Raw genomic sequence first — 17,448 nt, forward strand, 5'->3', positions numbered from 1 at the left:
GCAGCAGCAGCAGGAGCAGCAGCAGCTGCTGCTGCTTGCCTTTGCTTCTGTGTCTCCTTTTCCCTTTTGTCTCTTTGCTGCTGCTCCTCAGCAGCAAAATGGACTGCGAGGGGGGGCCCCCTGCAGACAGCGGGGGGCCCCCCCCAGCTACTGCTGCTGCTGCATGCACTCCCTTGGGGGCCCCCCTCCGGGCCCCTTCAAGGTACCCCTTAGGGGCCCCCCTGGGGCCCCCCGTGGGGGCTCCTCAGGGGGCCCCCCAAGGGGCCCCCCCGGGGCCCCCCCAGGGGGCCCCCCAAGGGGCCCCCTCAGGAGCGCCCTTGGGGGCCCACCCCAGGGTCCCCCAGGGGGCCCCCCAGCTGGGCCCCCAGGGGGGCCCCCAGGGGGGCCCCCAGGGGGGCCCCCAGCTGGGCCCCCAGGGGGGCCCCCAGGGGGGCCCCCAGGGGGGCCCCCAGCTGGGCCCGCAGCTGGGTCCCCAGGGGGGCCCCCAGGGGGGCCCCCAGGGGGGCCCCCAGGGGGGCCCCCAGGGGAGCCCCCAGGGGGGGCCCCAGGGGGGCCCCCAAGGAGGCCCCCAGGGGGGCCCCCCGGGGGGAGTGGTGGGGGGCCCCCTGGGAGTGAGTGCAGCAGCTTTGAAAGCCATGGGGGATTTATTTGCTGCTTTGAATGAGCTGCATGTACACCCGAACGCCCCGGGGTGGAGGCCCCTGGTGAGGCTGGAGGAGGGGGTCAAGGCCTGCAGGGCCTTCCTGCAGGCGCTGGTGAGCTGCTGCTGCTGCTGCTGCTGCTGCTGCTGCTGCTGCTGCTGCTGCTGCTGCTGCTGCTGCTGTTGGTGGTGCTGCTGCTGCTGCAGCTGCTGTTTTTGCTGCTGCTGCTGCTGCTGCTTTTGCTCCTGCTGCTTCTGCTTTTGCTGCTGCTGCTCCTGCTGCTGCTGCTGCTGCTGCTTTTGCTGCTGCTGCTGTTGCTGCTTTTGCTGCTGCTGCTGCTGCTGCAGCGGGTTCGGTGCAGGGTGGTGTGGGTTGCTTTAGCTGCAGGAGCTGCAGCAGCAGGACCTGTGGGGCAGCAGCTGGTGGCAGCTGGAGCTGCTGCCGGCCCTGGTGGCCCTGGACTGCGAGTGGGCTTCTTTCGAAGAAGAATATATTCTGTCTTTAATTGCAATTGAAAGAATGGCGCGGCGGTCTGTTGCTGCAGTGTCTATACTGGAGCAGCAGCTGGGGTGTCTGGACACCGCGGTGGCGGCGCTGGTGCAGCTGGGCGCCGCCCCACACGCCGGGATCGCCGGGATCGGGATCGACTGTGGGGCCCCACACTCGATCCCGATCCCGATCCCGATCCCGACTCCCCGCCCCCTCTGGCAGCAGTGGCGCGCATGCAGGCAGCTGTACGTACACCGCGTCGCCCGCCTCTTCGCCGCAGCAACGAAAAGCCTCAAAGCCCCCAAAGCGCTTTCTTTGCCAGTTCTGGAAGCAGCAGAAAGTGTCATTAAAGCTGCAGGTATTTCTTTATTTTGTTTATTTTATTTAATTAATTTAATTTAATTCAATTTAATTCATTTGTTTTATTCTTTTCTTTGTTTTTCTCCTTCTTTTGGTGTCTTTAGTTCCTCTTTATTTGCTTTCTTTGCCAGTTTTGGAAGCAGCAGAAAGTGTCATTAAAGCTGCAGGTCTTTCTTTATTTATTTATTTATTTAATTTAATTTAATTTAATTTAATTTAATTCATTTGTTTTATTGTTTTTTTTGTTTTTATCTTTTTGTTGATATCTTTAATTGCTGTTTATTTGCTTTCTTTGCCAGTGCTGGAAGCAGCAGAAAGTGTCATTAAAGCGGCAGGTCTTTCTTTATTTATTTAATTAATTAATTTAATTATTTAATTTAATTTAATTTAATTTATTTGTTTTATTGTTTTGTTTGTTTTTATCTTTTTGTTGATATTTTTAATTGCTGTTTGTTCGCTTTCTTTGCCAGTTCTTGAGGCAGCAGAAAGTGTCATTAAAGCTGCAGGTCTTTCTTTATTTTATTTATTTTATTTTTTATATTTATTTATTTTATTTTATTTATTTCTTTTATTATTTTATTTATTTTATTTATTTTAAACTTTTATTTAGTTCTCCTGTTGTTCTTTTGTTTTTTCCCTTTTTGTTGATGTCTTTTATTCCTTTCTTTGCCTGTTCTTGAGGCAGCAGGTCTTTCTTTTATTCTATTTTATTTATTTCTTTTTTTAATTTATTTTATTTATTCAATTTATTTAATTTAAATAATCTATTTAATTTATTTATTTGCTTTACTCTTTTATTTGATTTTTGTAGATGTCTTTAATTCCTTTTTATTTGCTTTCTAGCATTTCTTTTATTTATTTTATTTATTCATCTATTTCCTTTTATTCTTTCATTTATTCGTTTATTCAATTTTTTATTTAACTTTTTATTTAATCTTTTATTTGTTCTTTTTACTTCTTCTTTTATTTTTGTTTGGTTTTCAATTTTGTATTTTTGCATTTTTGCTTCTTTCCTTTTGATTCTTTTATTTTGGATTTTTTCTCCTTTTTACTTCTTTTATTCTTTTTTCTCTTTCCTTTTTTTATTTCTTTTTTATTTCTTTTTTATTTCTATTTTTGTTTCATTTTGATTCTTTTATTTCAATTCTTTTCTCCTTTTCATTTCTTTTATTCTTCTATTTCTTTTTCCTTTTTCTTTCTCTAATCCTTTTTGTAAAAAAACTTTTTTCTTTTGGATGTTTTATCTTTTATTCTTTTATTCTTTCTTAACTCTTTTGCACCTTTTATCATTTTTATTTCTTTTATTTCTTTTTTATTGTTTCTGTTTTCCCCTTTTTTTGCTTTTTATTTTTTTCTAGCTTCTTTTATCTCTTTTGTTTCTTTCCTCCTTTTTGTTTCCTTTTATTTCCTTTTTTCTCTTTTTATTTCTTTTTATTTCTTTTATATCTTTTTATTTCTTTCTACTTCTTTATTCCATTTTACTTTTATTATTTAATTATTATTTGTATTTTATTTTTTATTTTTTATTTTTTTTATTTTTTATTTTTTCAGAGTCTGAGCCGGGCCACCTTTACTCCGCTATTGAGCACTTGGCCGCAGACTGCGTCACCAGCTTCAACGAATTCAGAGGGTCAGCTAGCTAGCCACAGCTAGCTAGCCACAGCTAGCCACAGCTAGCTAGCCACAGCTAGCTAGCCACGGCTAGCTAGCCACAGCAAGCTAGACACAGCTAGCTAGCCACAGCCAGCTAGCCACGCCTAGTCACAGGTAGCTAGCCATAGCTAGCTGCAGCTAGCTAGCCACAGATAGCTACAGCTAGCTAGCCACATCTAATTAGCCGCCGCTAGCTAGCTACAACTAGCTAGAGCTAGCTACAGCTGGCTATCCACGGCTAGGCGTAGCTAGCAGCTAGCTAGATCTAGCCACAGCTAGCTGCAGCTGTCTAGCCACTAGCTAGCTAGCCAGCTAGCTATCCAGCTAGCTGCGGAGTCGGTGCGTTGGGTCTCAGGCATATAATGGAGCTGAGCCAGTCTCCAGAACGCGTAGACCCCCACTTGGGAAACAACAAAATGTTAGTGGCTCATCTTTTTCGACTTGAAGAAACTTGGCAGCTAGCTAGCAAGTACCTCCGGGACTCTGCGCGAAGATCAGATCTTTTGAGTTTAATTGACTTCATCATTTCCATTCTCCAGGCAGAAAAATCCATATATGCCTCCCGGGGGGCCCCCCAGGGGGCCCCTCCCATCAGGGGGGCCCCGCAGGGGCCCCTCCCACCCGCAGGGCCCAAACGCGCTTCCGGAGGCCCCCCTGGGGCCCCCGGAACAGGAGACATCTCTTGGGGCCCCGCAGGGGGGCCCCCAGGGAGGCCCCCAGGGGGGCCCCCACGGGGGGCCCCAGGGGGGGGCCCCTCCAGGGGCCCCCGACTGGCTTTGTCCCCCCGGGGGGGCCCCGCGGGGCGACTCGAGCTACCCCGCAGGAGAGGGGGGCCCCAAAGGAGGAGGGGGGGGGCCCCCAGGGGGAGAGGGGGGCCCCCATGGAGGGGGGGGCCCCCTTTTGGGTTCAGGGGGGCCCCTAGGGGGCGAAAGAAGAAGAGGGTCAAATGGGTCTTTTGAAGGGGAGGGTACAGAGACCCTGGAGCACCGGCTGGTGAATTGTGATGTTGGGGCTTTTTTGGCGGTGAGGAGTTTTTTAATTTTTTAATTTTTGGATTTTAAATCTTTTAAAACATTCAAAGCTTTTATTTTGACTTTTTAAAACTCTAAAATGTTTCCATTTGACTTTTTCGCTTTTTTTAATTGTCTTAAAATCATTATTTAAATGCGTCTCAGCTTTGTGGAGTGTGGCTTGCATGCATGCATGCATGCATCCATGCATGCGCGCATGCATGCATGCATGCATACATATGTCCATGCATGCATGCATGCATGCATGCATGCATACATATGTGCATGCATGCATGCATGCATGCATGCATGCATATTTCCTTTTATATGTATATGTAGAAAAGGCTTTTATAATATATATATTATATTTTCTTATTTAAAAACAAAAGCATAAGTTTATAGAATTAAAAAGTATTTATATTTAATGGCAAAATCTAAATACACAAATACAAATAAATAAATAATTTAAATCTAAAAGCCATATCTTTAAATAAGTATATTTATAGAAATGAATTATATTTTTAAGTCCAAAAAGTGCAAACAAATGCAAATAAATTTAAACTTAAATAAACTTTTGAAATTTCAATTATTAATTCAAAAGTCAATTTACATTTATTGTCTCCTTCTCTGGCCTAAAGTGCAAAAGAAGCAAAGAAGAGACAAAACCCTTCCATGAGCCACCAGCAGCAGCAGCAGCAGCAGCAGCAGCAGCAGCAGCAGCAGCAGCAGCAGCAGCAGTGGGGGCATTTTGTTTGCTGCGCTGCTTCCAGGTGCCCCGTCTGGTATGTCTCTACTACCTTCTAGACCCTCTTCACCGAGTGCACATTTTCAAACCCTTTTTGCCTTCTCTTTTCGAAGAAGAGGGGGCCCCCCGGGGGCCCCCCTCGGACCCGGGGGCCCCCCGGGGGCCCCCCTCAGACCCGGGGGCCCCCGGGGAAGGGGACACTGCAGATGACAGCAGCCCCTCCTCCACTCCTTTGTCTCCCTCATCTCCAGAAGAGGCCCTGCAAGAGGGGGGCCCCCCTGCTGCCTTGCTGGGGCATGTGGGGCCCCAGGGGCCCCCGGGGGGCCCCCCAGGGGGCCCCCAAGGGGGGGCCCCCCCCGGGGCCCCGTCGCGGGGGGCCCCCCAGGGGGCCCCCCGGGAAGCTCGCGTCGACCCTTTTCTTGCTGCTGCTGCAGCAGGAAAAGCAGCAAGACCGCAGCAGCAGCCCCCCCAAGACAGCGGGATAGGGGGGCCCCCCACAGGGGCCCCCCGGGAGGGCCCCAGCGCTGACTGGGGAGATAAAAGACAAATGGGGGCCCCCCGGAGGGGCCCCGGGGGCCCCCTGTGGGGCCCCGAGGAGGGCTGTGGGGCCCTGCGGACCAGCAGCTCGACTCAGGCGGAGACAGAAGTTCTGGAGACAGCAGAAACCCCACAGTCTCTTTTTCTTTCTTTTGCTTCCACTCTTCAGAGCAGCAGCAGCAGCAGCAGCAGCAGCAGCAACCCCACAGATCTCTCGCCAGACCCCGCGCCCCCTGCTGCTGCAGCTGCGACCCAGGGGGGCCCCCTGGGGGCCCCTCGGGGGGCCCCTCCGGGGGCCCCCCCGAGGGGCCGGGGAGAGCGGGGGGCCCCCTGCAGCGGCGAGGGGGCCCCCTGGCCCGAGGGGGGGGCCCCCCGGGGGTGGGGTTGTTGTGATTTGGCAGCAAAGAAAGTGCCGCGGGCTTTGAGGGGAATGGTAAAGAGTTGGAAGAAAGTGCAAAGATGGGCAGCAGCAGAGGGGCCCCTGCTGCAGCCGCAGCTGTGGCTGCTGCTGGTGGCCAGACTGGCAGGCACAGGGGCCTTCGAGCTGCTGCTGCAGTCTGCAGCGCCCCCCAAAGTGAGCTGCAGCAGCAGCAAGGGTTTAGGGTTTAGGGTTTAGGGTTTGGGGTTTAGGGTTTGGGGCTGGGGGGCGCAGGCGCCTTCGAGCTGCTGCTGCAGTCTGCAGCGCCCCCCAAAGTGAGCTGCAGCAGCAGCAAGGGTTTAGGGTTTAGGGTTTAGGGTTTGGGGCTGGGGGGCGCAGGCGCCTTCGAGCTGCTGCTGCAGTCTGCAGCGCCCCCCAAAGTGAGCTGCAGCAGCAGCAGCAAGGGTTCAGGGTTTAGGGTTTAGGGTTTAGGGTTTGGGGCTGGGGGGCGCAGGCGCCTTCGAGCTGCTGCTGCAGTCTGCAGCGCCCCCCAAAGTGAGCTGCAGCAGCAGCAGCAAGGGTTTAGGGTTTAGGGTTTAGGGTTTAGGGTTTAGGGATGCAGCAGACGCTTAGCCGCAAGGGCTGAAGGTCCACGCCTGCCAGCAGCAAACGAGCTGCCCCGCGCCTATTACACTTTAGGGTTTAGGGTTTAGGGTTTAGGGTTTAGGGTTTAGGGCCGCTGGCGCTGAGCCGCTGCAGCCTCGAGCTCTCCCCTCTTACTCGAAGCGCCCGAGCCCCCGCTGCTGTGCGTCCCAGCCCCAACCATTTAGGGTTTAGGGTCTAGGGTTTAGGGTTTAGGGTTTAGGGTTTAGGGTTTAGGGTTTAGGGTTTGTGTGTGCAGGGGTGCGGCGGTTTGCGTCACCTGGAGAGCCTCTTTCAAGCTGTGGAGTCTGTCTCCATGGCCATTCAAAGGTCTTGTGCTGCAGAGTGGAATGAGTTTTTGCAGGTTATAATTACCAGCGTCACCCGCCGGCTGCAGTCGCTGCAGCAGCGCAGCAGCAGCAGCAGCAGCAGCAGCAGCAGCAGCGCAGCAGCAGCGCAGCAGCAGCAGCAGCACAGCAGCAGCAGCAGCAGCGCCGCCGCAGCGCAGCACACGCAAAGCAGCCGCCGCCACGACGGGACCACTTCGCACACGCCGCGCACCACTGAATCAGACACCTCTAAAAAATAGGGTTTTGGGTTTAGGGTTTAGGGTTTAGGGTTTAGGGTTTAGGGCTCGAGCCCAGCCAGCAGGTACACCACAATGACGCCTCTCAGGCCCTCACAGCCGCTCCAAGCCGTTTGTTTTTTAAGGCAGCAGCAGCAGCAGCAGAGCAGCAGCAGCAGCAGCAGCAACAGCAGCAGAGCAGCAGCAGCAGCAGCAGCAGCAGCAGCAGCAGCAGCAGCAACCAGCCCATGGAGGGCGCGCCCGCAGGGCCCCGCAGCTGGTGGGCCCCACAGTCGGGGTGCGGCGGCTCTTGGGGGCCCCCAAAAAGAAAAAGAAACAGAAAAGAAAAAGTTCTGAAGTTCTGTTTCTCAAAAGTTGCAATTGGGGCGCTTGGGGCCCCCGCGAGGTGTCCATACACCTCGCAGACTCTGGGCTGTACGCGCACCTCTTCGGGTGTATGCGCAGCTCTTTGGGGTGTATATGCAGCTCTTTGGGTGTATGGGCACCTCTTTGGGGTGTATATGCAGCTCTTTGGGGTGTATGTGCACCTCTTCGGGTGTATGGGCAGCTCTTTGGGGTGTATGTGCACCTCTTTGGGGTGTATATGCACCTCTTCGGGTGTATGGGCACCTCTTTGGGGTGTATATGCAGCTCTTTGGGGTGTATGCGCAGCTGTTTCAGGTGTCTGGGGTGTATATGCACCTTTTTGGGGTGTATGCGCAGCTGTCCGGGTGTATGTCCACCTTTTGGAGTGTACATGCAGTTGTTTGGAATATAAAACACCTTTTTGAGGTGTATAGGGACCTTTTGGGGTGTACGCGCACCTGTGTGGGGTGTCTGTGCAGCTGTTCGGGTGTATGTGCGTTTGCTTGAGGTGTATGTACACCTGGTGGGGGCTGGCGCTGCCGAAATTTATTTATTTTTTATTATTATTTATTTTCTTGAAAGGACTTAAACTGCAGTTTGAATCCGTTTGAAGTCTTGGGGAGGAGAAAAAGACAAAAAAGAAAGATGCAACACAAATAAAAATAAGAAGACAAAAAAGGAAGATGCAACACAAATAAAAAATAAACAAAAAACGTGCAATTAAAAGAAAACAAAAAAGAAAAAGAAAAAAAGAAAAGACAGACACTCCAAAACGACCCCACACCTCCTCAGCTGCAACTAACAGGGTGTACAGACAGTCCAAAACCACACAAAATGTATTACTACTTCTGGGGCTTCCTTAGCTGTCTGCAATAATAATAATAATAATAATAATAATAATAATAATAATAGCAATAATAATAATAATAATAATAATAATAATAATAATAACATTTTAAATAATAATAATACCAGCAGCATGTCCAGAGCAAAAGCGGCCCCGGGGCTGCTGCTGCGTGGGGTGTACGTACACCTGAGCTCAAGGCTGCGGTGTACGTACAGCTGAGCTCAAGGCTGCGGTGTACGTACACCTGAGTTCAAGTGAAGAGACACTCCAGCTGTTTTTGTCTTTAAAGAAAATTCTGCTGCTTGGGGCTTTGCCCCAGCCCGCTGCGGTGTCTAGACACCCCAGAGCTGCATGCATGCAAAGCGGGGCTGCATGCATGCAGCTCTAGACCCCGCCAGCCCCAAAATCGCATGCATGCATGCATGCATGCATGCATGCATGCATGCATGCATGCATGCATGCAGTTTTTTGGGCTAGCACAAAAGTATCCACAGACGCGAGAGCTATGCACGCATGCAGACCTCCATGCACGCATGCATGCACGCATGCATGCGCGCATGCATGCATGCATGCAAACCTGCATGCATGCATGCATGCATGCATGCATGCATGCATGCATGCATGCATGCATGCATTTTTAGGTCTCCAAGAAAAGCCGGCGGGCGGTGCGGACGACTTCTTTGGGAAGCTGCAGCTGGGGTGCGTTGGCCGCTTCTGTCTCGAGTGGGCGCGCGCCCTTCGCTGCTGCTGCTGCTGCTGCTGCTGCTGCTGCTGCTGCTGCTGCTGGGTGCAGCAGCTGCTGCAGCTGCTCGCGCATGTACACAAAGCCCTCGGCCTCCTCAGAAACCCCCAGAGTCTCCGCGAGCCGCTGCAGACACTCCAAGTCTGCAACTGCTGCTAGCAGCCACGCGCGCTGGGATCGCCCGATCCCGCCCCCCTGCTGCTGCTGCTGCTGCTGCTGCTGCTGCTGCTGCTGCTGCTGCTGCTTGCGGCTGCCCGGCTCGCCAGGCTCCGCGGCCTGCTGCAGGGGGCCCCCGGGGGGCCCCCCTTGCTGCAGGCAGCTCAGCAGCTGCCGCGTGTAGCACTTTGCTAAGGACTGCAGCAGCAAAGACACCCAGGAGACTCCCTGCTGCAGACACCGCAGCGCAGCACACAAGCAAAACGTGCTGCAGCAGCAGCAGCAGCAGCAGCAGCAGTAGCAGCAGCAGTACCACCAGCAGAAGCAGTAGCAGCAGTGCTAGCAGCAGCAGCGATAGCAGCATTTCTAGCAGCAGCAGCCGCAGCAGCAGCAGCAGGAACAACAGCAGCAGTACTAGCAGCAGCAGCAGCAGCAGCAGCAGCAGTTTGGCAGTCTGGAAGCAAAATGCATGCAGCAGCAAATCCCCGCGGAGCTGAAGCGTCCCCTTTTGGCTGTCTGCTAGCTTGCTGCTGCAGCAAAACAGCTAGTTTGCTGCTGCAGCAAAATAGATGGTTTGCTGCTGCAGCAAACCAGCTATTTTGCTGCTGCAGCAAAACAGCTAGTTTGCTGCTGCAGCAAAACAGCTAGTTTGCTGCAGCAAAATAGCTAGTCTGCTGCTGCAGCAAAATAGCTTTATTTGATTCTTTTGCTTTTACCTCAGCAGGAGGCGCAGAGTCTTCCAGCAGCGGCAGCAGCGTGAGGATGTGCTCCCCTACTGCTGTGATTGCTGCTGTGGGGCTGCTGCTGCTGCTGCTGCTGCTGCTGCTGCTGCTGCTGCTGCTGCTGCTGGGGGCGTCAGCTGTGTCTCCCAGCTCTTTCAAGTACGCCGCGCTGGAGCTGCGGCTTCCATCGGGGCCGCTGCTGCTCCTGCTGCTGCTGCTGGAAGCAGCAGCAGCTGCTGCTGCTGCTGCCAGGGCCTCGGAGTAGCAGTGCTGCAGGAAAAGGTCCACTGGAGTGCAGCAGCAGCTAACCACTAAGTCTTGAGATGCTGCAGTAAGTGCAGCATGAGTTTCGTGAGACAGAGGCAGCAAATCCTGCGGCTTGGGGGGCCCCTGGGGGGCCCCCAGGGCCCCCTGAGCAGCAAGAACTGCAGCAGGAGAAAGACAGTCAAGAAAAGCCCCAGGCCTGAAAGAAGAAGCAGCACAAAAGGCAGCAGCAGCTGCTGCAGCAGCAGCAGCAGCAGGTTCCCGCGAAAAGCTGGCAGCTGCTGCGAATGCTGCAGCAGCAGCTACTGCTGCTGCCGCTGCAGCTGCAGCTCCTCCAGCTGCAGCTGCGGCACCAGCAGCAGCAGCTGCTGCTGGTGCAGCTCCTCCAGCTGCAGCTCCAGCAGCAGCAGCAGCAGCTGCTGCTGCTGCTGCTGCTGCTCTGCATGCAACTGAGCCTGCAGGGAGCAGCAGCAGCCACCGGGTGTACGTACCGCTCCAGCAGAGACTTGATGCAGCGGCTGAGGCGATTTGGCCTGCGGGCCACAGGGGACAGCTGCTCCCGCAGCACGAGGCCCACCTGCAGCAGCAGCAGCAGCAGCAGCAGCAGCAGCAGCAGCAGCAGCAGCAGCAGCAGGAGGTGCAGGTGCGAGGCAGCGGGAAGGCGGAGGAACGGGCAGCGCGAGGGAAACAGCAGCATCTACTTTGGCAGCAAGGTAGCAGCAGCAGCAGGTCGTCGCTGGAGCCCCAACGCAGCAGCAGCAGCAGCAGCAGCAGCAGCAGCAGCAGCAGCACCTCGTGGAGTTTAGCAGCAAAGGAGACCATGAGGCAGTGCAGCTGGAGACAGGCAGAAAAGAGAGAAGCATCCCACGGGACTGCTTCAAAAGGGGACCCCGCTGGGATCCGATCCCTGTGCTGCAGCAGCAAACTTTGCGACTGCAGGACAGCACAGCAGCAGCAGCAGCAGCAGCAGCAGCAGCAGCAGCAGCTGGGATAGCAGCACAGGGTCTCAATTCTTGCTGCTCTCGACAGGCGCCGAGGACAGGCGACGCTTGGAATTAGGTCTGCAGCAGGAGCAGAAGCAGCAGCAGCTGCTGCTGCTTCGCTGCTGCTGCTGCTTTGCCTTTGCTGCTGCTGCTGCTGCTGCTGCTGCTGCTGCTGCTGCTGCTGCTGCTGCTGCTGCTGCTGTTACCTTGTGGGCGACGGACTGGTGGAAGGCGTTGACTCTGGGGCTGAGGTGGTTCAGCAGCTCCACAAGGGCCCCGTCAGCAGCAGCAGCAACAAAGGGGCCCCCCGCACTTCTGCTGCTGCTGCTGCTGCTGCAGAGGGACGGGAGGACTTCCAAGAGTCTCCTCACAGCAGTCTCTGTCTCCTCCTGCATTTGGGCCACCGCCTGAACGCAGCAGCAGCAGCAGCAGCAGCAGCAGCAGCAGCAGCAGCAGCAGCAGTTTGCGGCGTGGGGAGCAGCAGCGAGGGGCAGCAGGGCGCGGGGAGCTGCAGTGTGGGGCGGAGGTGCAGCAGCAAACAGAGGGAGACACAGCAGCAGCAAAAATAAAAAATAAATAAAATAAAAATAAAATAAATAAATCAATTTGCTGCACCTGGAAAGGAGACACTTTTCTTGAAGCCCCTTGAGGGGCAGCTTCCAGAGACAAAGACAGCCGCCGCGAGACAGCAGCAGAATAAACTGACAGCAGCGACGGCGGCAGCAGCTCCACAGTGCTGCAAAACTGCAGCAGCAGCAGCAGCAGCAGCAGCAGCAGCAGCAGCAGCAGCAGCAGCACACGCACACAGTGGTCCCTGCTGCTGCTGCTGCTGCTGCTGCGGGGCTCAGGGCAACAGTGGGTGGGAAACAGACAGCTCCGGTTGCAGCCAGGAGCAGCAACAGCAGTAGCAGCAGCAGCAGCAGCAGCAGCAGCAACGGCAGCAACAGCAGCAGATGCTGCAGCAGCAAAAATGGAGAAGGACTCGAGGATGCCGGTAGCAGCTTTTACAAAAAGAATCCCAGAAAGTACTCCCCAGGCCCTGAAACTTTAACCCTAAACCCTAAACCCTAACTATTGACCCCAAACCCTAAACCCTAAACCCTAAACCCTAAACCCTAAACCCTAAAAACGTACGCGCTCCCACAGGTGGGGCTCGGAGACCTCTGTCTCCGCAAAGGCTGGAGTGGCATTAATGAGCGTAGCAGCAACTTCGTAGGCTTCCAGAAGCTGCTCAGCGAGCTGCAGCAGCAGCAGCAGCAGCAGCAGCAACAGTTGCAGCGGAAAGGGCAGCAGCAGCAGCAACAGCGGCTGCAGAGCAAAATCTGCAGCAGCAGGAAGAGCAGCAGCAGCAACAAGAGCCGCAGCAGCAGGAAGAGCAGCGGCAACGGAAAGAGCAGCAGCAGCAGCAGCAGAGCAGCAGCAGCAGCAGCAGGAAGAGCAGCAGCAACAGCAGCAGAGAAAGCAGCAGGTGCAGCAGGAGCAGCAGCAACAGCAAATTAAAAGAGCAGCAAAGGCCTGCAACACGCATACTGCCTGCAGCAGCAACGCGCACCTGGAGCCCGTCTTGTTCCTGCTCCTGCTCTCGCTGCTGCTGCTGCAGCTGCTGCAGCTGCTGCTGCTGCTGCTGCTGCTGCTTCGGGCGAAAGCGCTGCAGCAAACGCTCCAGGTCCTGCAGCGGCACTGCAGCACCAGCCCCCAAAGACTGCAGCAAAAGGGACAGCCAGAGGCCCCGGGCCTTAGCAGCAGGGGGGCCCCCTTGGCCCGCTGAACACGCGCAGCAGCAGCAGCAGCAGCAGCAGCAGCAGCAGCAGCAGCAGCAGCAGCAGCAGCAGCAGGATGCAGCCCCAGGTGTTTCTTTTGAATGCAACAAGAGCGCATGCAGCCCTAAACGTTTCTTTCGAATGCAACAAAAACGCATGCAGCCACAAATACTCCCTTTTTAAGTGCAATAAAGATGCATGTCAACTGCATGCATGCATGCATGCATGCATGCATGCATGCATGCATGCATGCATGCATGCATGCAGTTGACTTGCATGCATGCATGCATGCATGCATGCATGGCTTTTATGCCTGAAAAGCCCCATTTAGCATTTCAAAATTCTGTTTTCACTTAAAAATAAAAACCACTTCAAATGGATCAAATGTTTCATTTTTAATTGGCCAATTAAGGGATTTATTAAAGAAAAGAATTAAAAAAGAATTAAAAAAGAATTAAAAAAGAATTAAAAAAGAATTAAAAAAGAATTAAAAAAGATTTAAATAAAAGAAAATCAAACAAACCCAAATGGGGCTTCCCAAGAGAGCCAAAAGGCAGCAGCATCTCCGAAGACTGCCGACGGCTGGGGGGCCCCCCGGGGGCCCTCGTCTGGTGGGGGCCCCTATCGCTGGCTTTGCTGCTGCTGCTGCTGCTGCTGCTGCTGCTGCTGCTGCTGCTGCTGCTGCTGCTGTTTCTTCTTGCTGCTCCCACAGAAGCTGCAGCAGCCCGGATGAAGCCCGCCGTCTGCAGCGCAGCGGCAGCCCCCCAAAAGAACACTTCCTTTAATAAAGCTGCTGCTGCTGCTGCTGCTGCTGCTGCTGCTGCGCATTTTAATTAATTTATTTATTTTTAATTTAATTCCACCCCACCTGCTCCACAGCAGCAGTCCACTTCTCTGCATAAGTCATTAGGGCCTCAGGCTCTGCTATGCAGCCCCCCTCAGGGGGGCCCCCCAGCTGCATTTGGGGGCCCCCCAGGGGGCCCCCCTCGAGGGGCCCCCCACTGAAGGGGGCCCCCAAGGGGGCCCCCAAGGAGGCCCCCTCGAAGCTCCCGCCGCTTCCCAGGGGCCCCCCTCCAAAGGGGGCCCCCCCCAGGGGGCCCCCCAGGGGGCCCCCCAGGGGGGCCCCCAGGGGGGCCCCCAGGGGGGCCCCCAGGGGGGCCCCCAAGGGGGCCTCGAGGGGGGCCCCCAGGGGCCCCTCAAGAGCTGCAGCACAGCCCGCGGGGGTCCTGGCCCACAGAGCTGCCCACTGCTGCTGCAGCAAAGCCCTGAGGGCCCCCGGAAGCTCCTGCAGCAAAACTTCTTGGGCCCCCAGCTTTTCAAAAGCAGCAACTGCGCAGCCAAAGCCCTCCATGCTCGTCGCCGCCACGGACTCCTTCAGCCTGCAGCAGCAGCAGCAGCAGCAGCAGCAGCAGCAGCAGCAGCAGCAGCAGCAGCGGCAGCAGCGGACTCGAGAAAGAGACTGGGGGGACACAAAAGCTCAGGGAGTGCTGGGGCGCTGCTGAGCTGCCCTGGAGTGTATGTACAGCTGCTGCTGCTGTGGGGTGTACATGCAGCTGCTGCTGTGAGGTGTACAGACAGCTGCTGCTGTGGGGTGTACAGACAGCTGCTGCTGTGGGCTGTCTGTGCTGCTGCTGCTGTGGGGTGTCTGTGCTGCTGCTGCTGTGGGGTGTCTGCGCTGCTGCTGCTGTGGGGTGTCTGTACAGCTGCTGCTGTGAGGTGTCTGTACTGCTGCTGCTGTGAGGTGTCTGTACAGCTGCTGCTGTGGGGTGTCTGTACAGCTGCTGCTGCTGTGGGGTGTCTGTGCTGCTGCTGCTGTGGGGTGTCTGTACAGCTGACAGGAGAGTGGCGAGGGCGAGGACTCTGGCTTGGAGTCTTTTGGCAGTTAAAATTCTTTCTTGGAATTCCGGAAGAGCAGCAAGAAGAGAAGCAGCTTGCAGCAGCGCAGCAGCAACAGCAGCAGCTTCCAGCACCGCCCGCTGCTGCGAGGCTTGCTGCAGGCCCCCCGGCCGCAGCGACTGCAGCAGCAGCTCAGCTTCCTGCACTCTGCAGCAAACCAGCAGCAGCAGCAGCAGCAGCAGCAGCAGCAGCAGCAGCAGCAGCAGCAAATAAAACAAAAAGCAGATCCATTTGGAGCAAATTGGACAACAAATAAAGAGAAATTCATCTTGGAATAAAATGAATTCTCGAAGAAGACAAAAATTATTAAAATGGAATTTTTATTTTTCAAATAATGCAAAAGGTAAAAGATGAAATATTTTTAAGAAAAAGATTATTCAACTTTAAGAGAAATAAACAATTAAACAATTAAAAACGAAATTAATTAATTTAAAAATAAATTAATTAATTAAAAAACAAAATAAATACTAAATTCAAAAATAAATTTAAAAATAAATTCAAAATATATTCAAAAAAATAAAAGACAAATAAATCAAGACAGCAGCTGCTGCCAGCACCAGCAGCCACTTGTCACAAAGACAAATAAATAAATTAATTAACTAATTAAATTAAATTAGTTAATTAAATTAAACTAAATTAAATTAATTTGATTAATTTAATTTAATTTAATTTAATCAAATTAAATTAAATTAAGTTAAATTAATTAAATTAATTGTATTAATTAAATTAATTTAATTTAACAGTTGCTGTTCGCAGCCAACTGGAGAACAAATTCGAAAAAGTAAAATAAAAAGAAAAATGAAATAAAATTAAATAAATTAAATTAAATTAATTTAAATTAAATTACATTAAATTACATTAAATTAAAAGAAAATAAAGCGAATTAAAAATGAAAATAAAATAAAATAAAGCGAAATAAAACAGAACAAAGTAAACCGATTAAATAAAATAAAATAAAATAATTTAAATTAAAACAAAACTAAATGAAATAAAACAAACTAAACCGAACCAAAACAAAACAAAATAAATTAAACTAAACTAAATTAAACTAAACTAATTTAAATTAAAACGAATTAAATTAAATTAAATTAAATTAAATTAAATTAAATTAAATTAAATTAAATTAAAACAAATTAAATTAAATTAAATTAAATTAAAATAAAATCACCTGAAGTGCCACCGGTGCAGCTCTGCAACAACAGCACTGCAGCACTCCAGCTGCTTCTTTGCTGCATGCAGCAAATAGACTGTTGAAAGTCCCTCCTAGCAGCAGCAGCAGCAGCAGCAGCAGCAGCAGCAGCAGCAGCAGCAGCAGCATCGGCAACAGCAGCGGAGGCAGCCCAGGGCGGGTAGAAGCAGCGGCAGAAGAGAAAGCAACGGGACGCGAGCAGCAGCAGCAGCAGCAACAGCAGCAGCAGCAGCAGCAGCAGCAGCAGCGCCACTAAGATTAGCAAGGCATCACTACAGCAGCAGCAGCAGCAGCAGCGGAGGCAAAGCGCGGTGGGCAGCAGCAGCAGCAGGAGGGGAAGCAAAGGAACGCGAGCAGCAGCAGCAGCAGCAGCAGCAGCAGCAGCAGCGCCACCATGAGCAGCAAGGTTATAGCAGCAGCAGCAGCAGCAGCAGCAGCAGCAGCAGCAGCAGCAGCAGCAGCAGCAGGGACGAAGCAGCAGAGAGAGAAAAGGAGAGAAAAGAAAAAAGGAATTAAAAAGAGAAAAAGAAATTAAAAACAAAAAAGAGAAAAGAGACAAAAGTGCAGCAGCAAATCCCTCACCTCCTGGGTGGCCCCTTTTGCTTCGAGACTCAGCAGCAGCTGCTGCGCTGCTGTGCGGCAGCTGCTGATCTCTTCTGCTGCTGCAGCAGCAGATCCCAAAGCAGCAGCAACAGAGCCCGTGAGAGACAAGGCATTTGTTTCTGCAGCATTCAGGGAAGCCTGAGCAGCAAAAGTCGCAGCAGCAGGCGCCTCGAGCTGCTGCTGCTGCTGCTGCTGCTGCTGCAGCAGCAGCAGCTGCTGCTGCTGCTGCCGCAGCTGCTGCTGCTGCTGCTGCAGCTGCCGCTGCAGCGGCCGCGGACGCTAAACGCCCAAAGGAAGACCAGCAGCAGCCGTGGTGGCGTAGGACCACGCAGCAGCAACGCTTGCTGCTGCTGCAGCTGCTGCAGCTGCTGCAGTGGCACGACTACCAGCAGCAGCAGCAGCAGCAGCAGCAGCATTTCAGGGGCCCCTTACATCGATTTTTTGCCTCAAAGAGGCCCGCAGGGCCTCCAGCTTCCTCTCAAGCGCCTCTGAGTCCTCAGGGGGGCCCCCGAGGGCCCCTGGGGGCCCCCCTATCTGTGCGTCTATGAAGGCATAAGGGTCTTGGGGGCCCCCCGGGGGCCCCAGGGGGGGGGGCCCCCCGGGCCCCGGCTGGCTCAGGGGGGCCCCCTCAGCAATCTGGGGGCCCCTCATGCTTGAGTTGGGGTAAAAGGCAAAAAAAGACTTTCATTGCTTCAGTGGGACTGCATGCAGCAGCAGGAAAGCGCTGAGATCTGCTGCTGCTGCTGCTGCTGCGCTGCTGCTGCTGCTGCTGCTGCTGCTGCCGACTCGGGGCCCCAGCGCTGGCAGGGGGGCCCCCCGGGTGGATATTGTGGCTGCTTTCGGGAGCTTTAAAGTCTTTTATTTATTATTTTTAAATTAATTTAAATTTTTGATAAATTTAAAACAAAAAGTTAAAAATA

General features: G+C 53.0%; 2 protein-coding genes across 2 annotated transcripts; one reads left to right on the forward strand and one right to left on the reverse strand.

Moving 5' to 3' along the window:
- Positions 1 to 98: 98 nt before the first annotated feature.
- Positions 99 to 7,024, forward strand: ENH_00056200 (Phospho-2-dehydro-3-deoxyheptonate aldolase,related, related; the record flags this gene model as incomplete). The annotated part of the gene is made up of 9 exons (XM_013581651.1): positions 99 to 755; positions 1,023 to 1,488; positions 3,042 to 3,120; positions 3,499 to 3,561; positions 3,683 to 4,166; positions 4,924 to 6,009; positions 6,066 to 6,128; positions 6,286 to 6,348; positions 6,695 to 7,024. The coding sequence occupies 9 exons, from the start codon at positions 99 to 101 to the stop codon at positions 7,022 to 7,024; spliced, it is 3,291 nt and encodes a 1,096-aa protein (XP_013437105.1).
- A 4,079-nt stretch (positions 7,025 to 11,103) lies between these two features.
- Positions 11,104 to 16,944, reverse strand: ENH_00056210 (hypothetical protein, conserved; the record flags this gene model as incomplete). Its single annotated transcript, XM_013581652.1, has 9 exons — positions 11,104 to 11,487; positions 11,696 to 11,816; positions 12,225 to 12,319; positions 12,633 to 12,844; positions 13,364 to 13,583; positions 13,709 to 14,219; positions 15,905 to 15,999; positions 16,508 to 16,807; positions 16,828 to 16,944. 9 exons carry the CDS (start codon positions 16,942 to 16,944, stop codon positions 11,104 to 11,106), a joined length of 2,055 nt encoding a protein of 684 aa, XP_013437106.1.
- Between the last annotated feature and the right edge of the window lie 504 nt (positions 16,945 to 17,448).

The sequence above is a fragment of the Eimeria necatrix genome, genomic scaffold (assembly GCF_000499385.1).
Source record: "Eimeria necatrix Houghton genomic scaffold, Enh_scaff464, whole genome shotgun sequence".
Classification (NCBI taxonomy): Eukaryota; Apicomplexa; class Conoidasida; order Eucoccidiorida; family Eimeriidae; genus Eimeria; species Eimeria necatrix.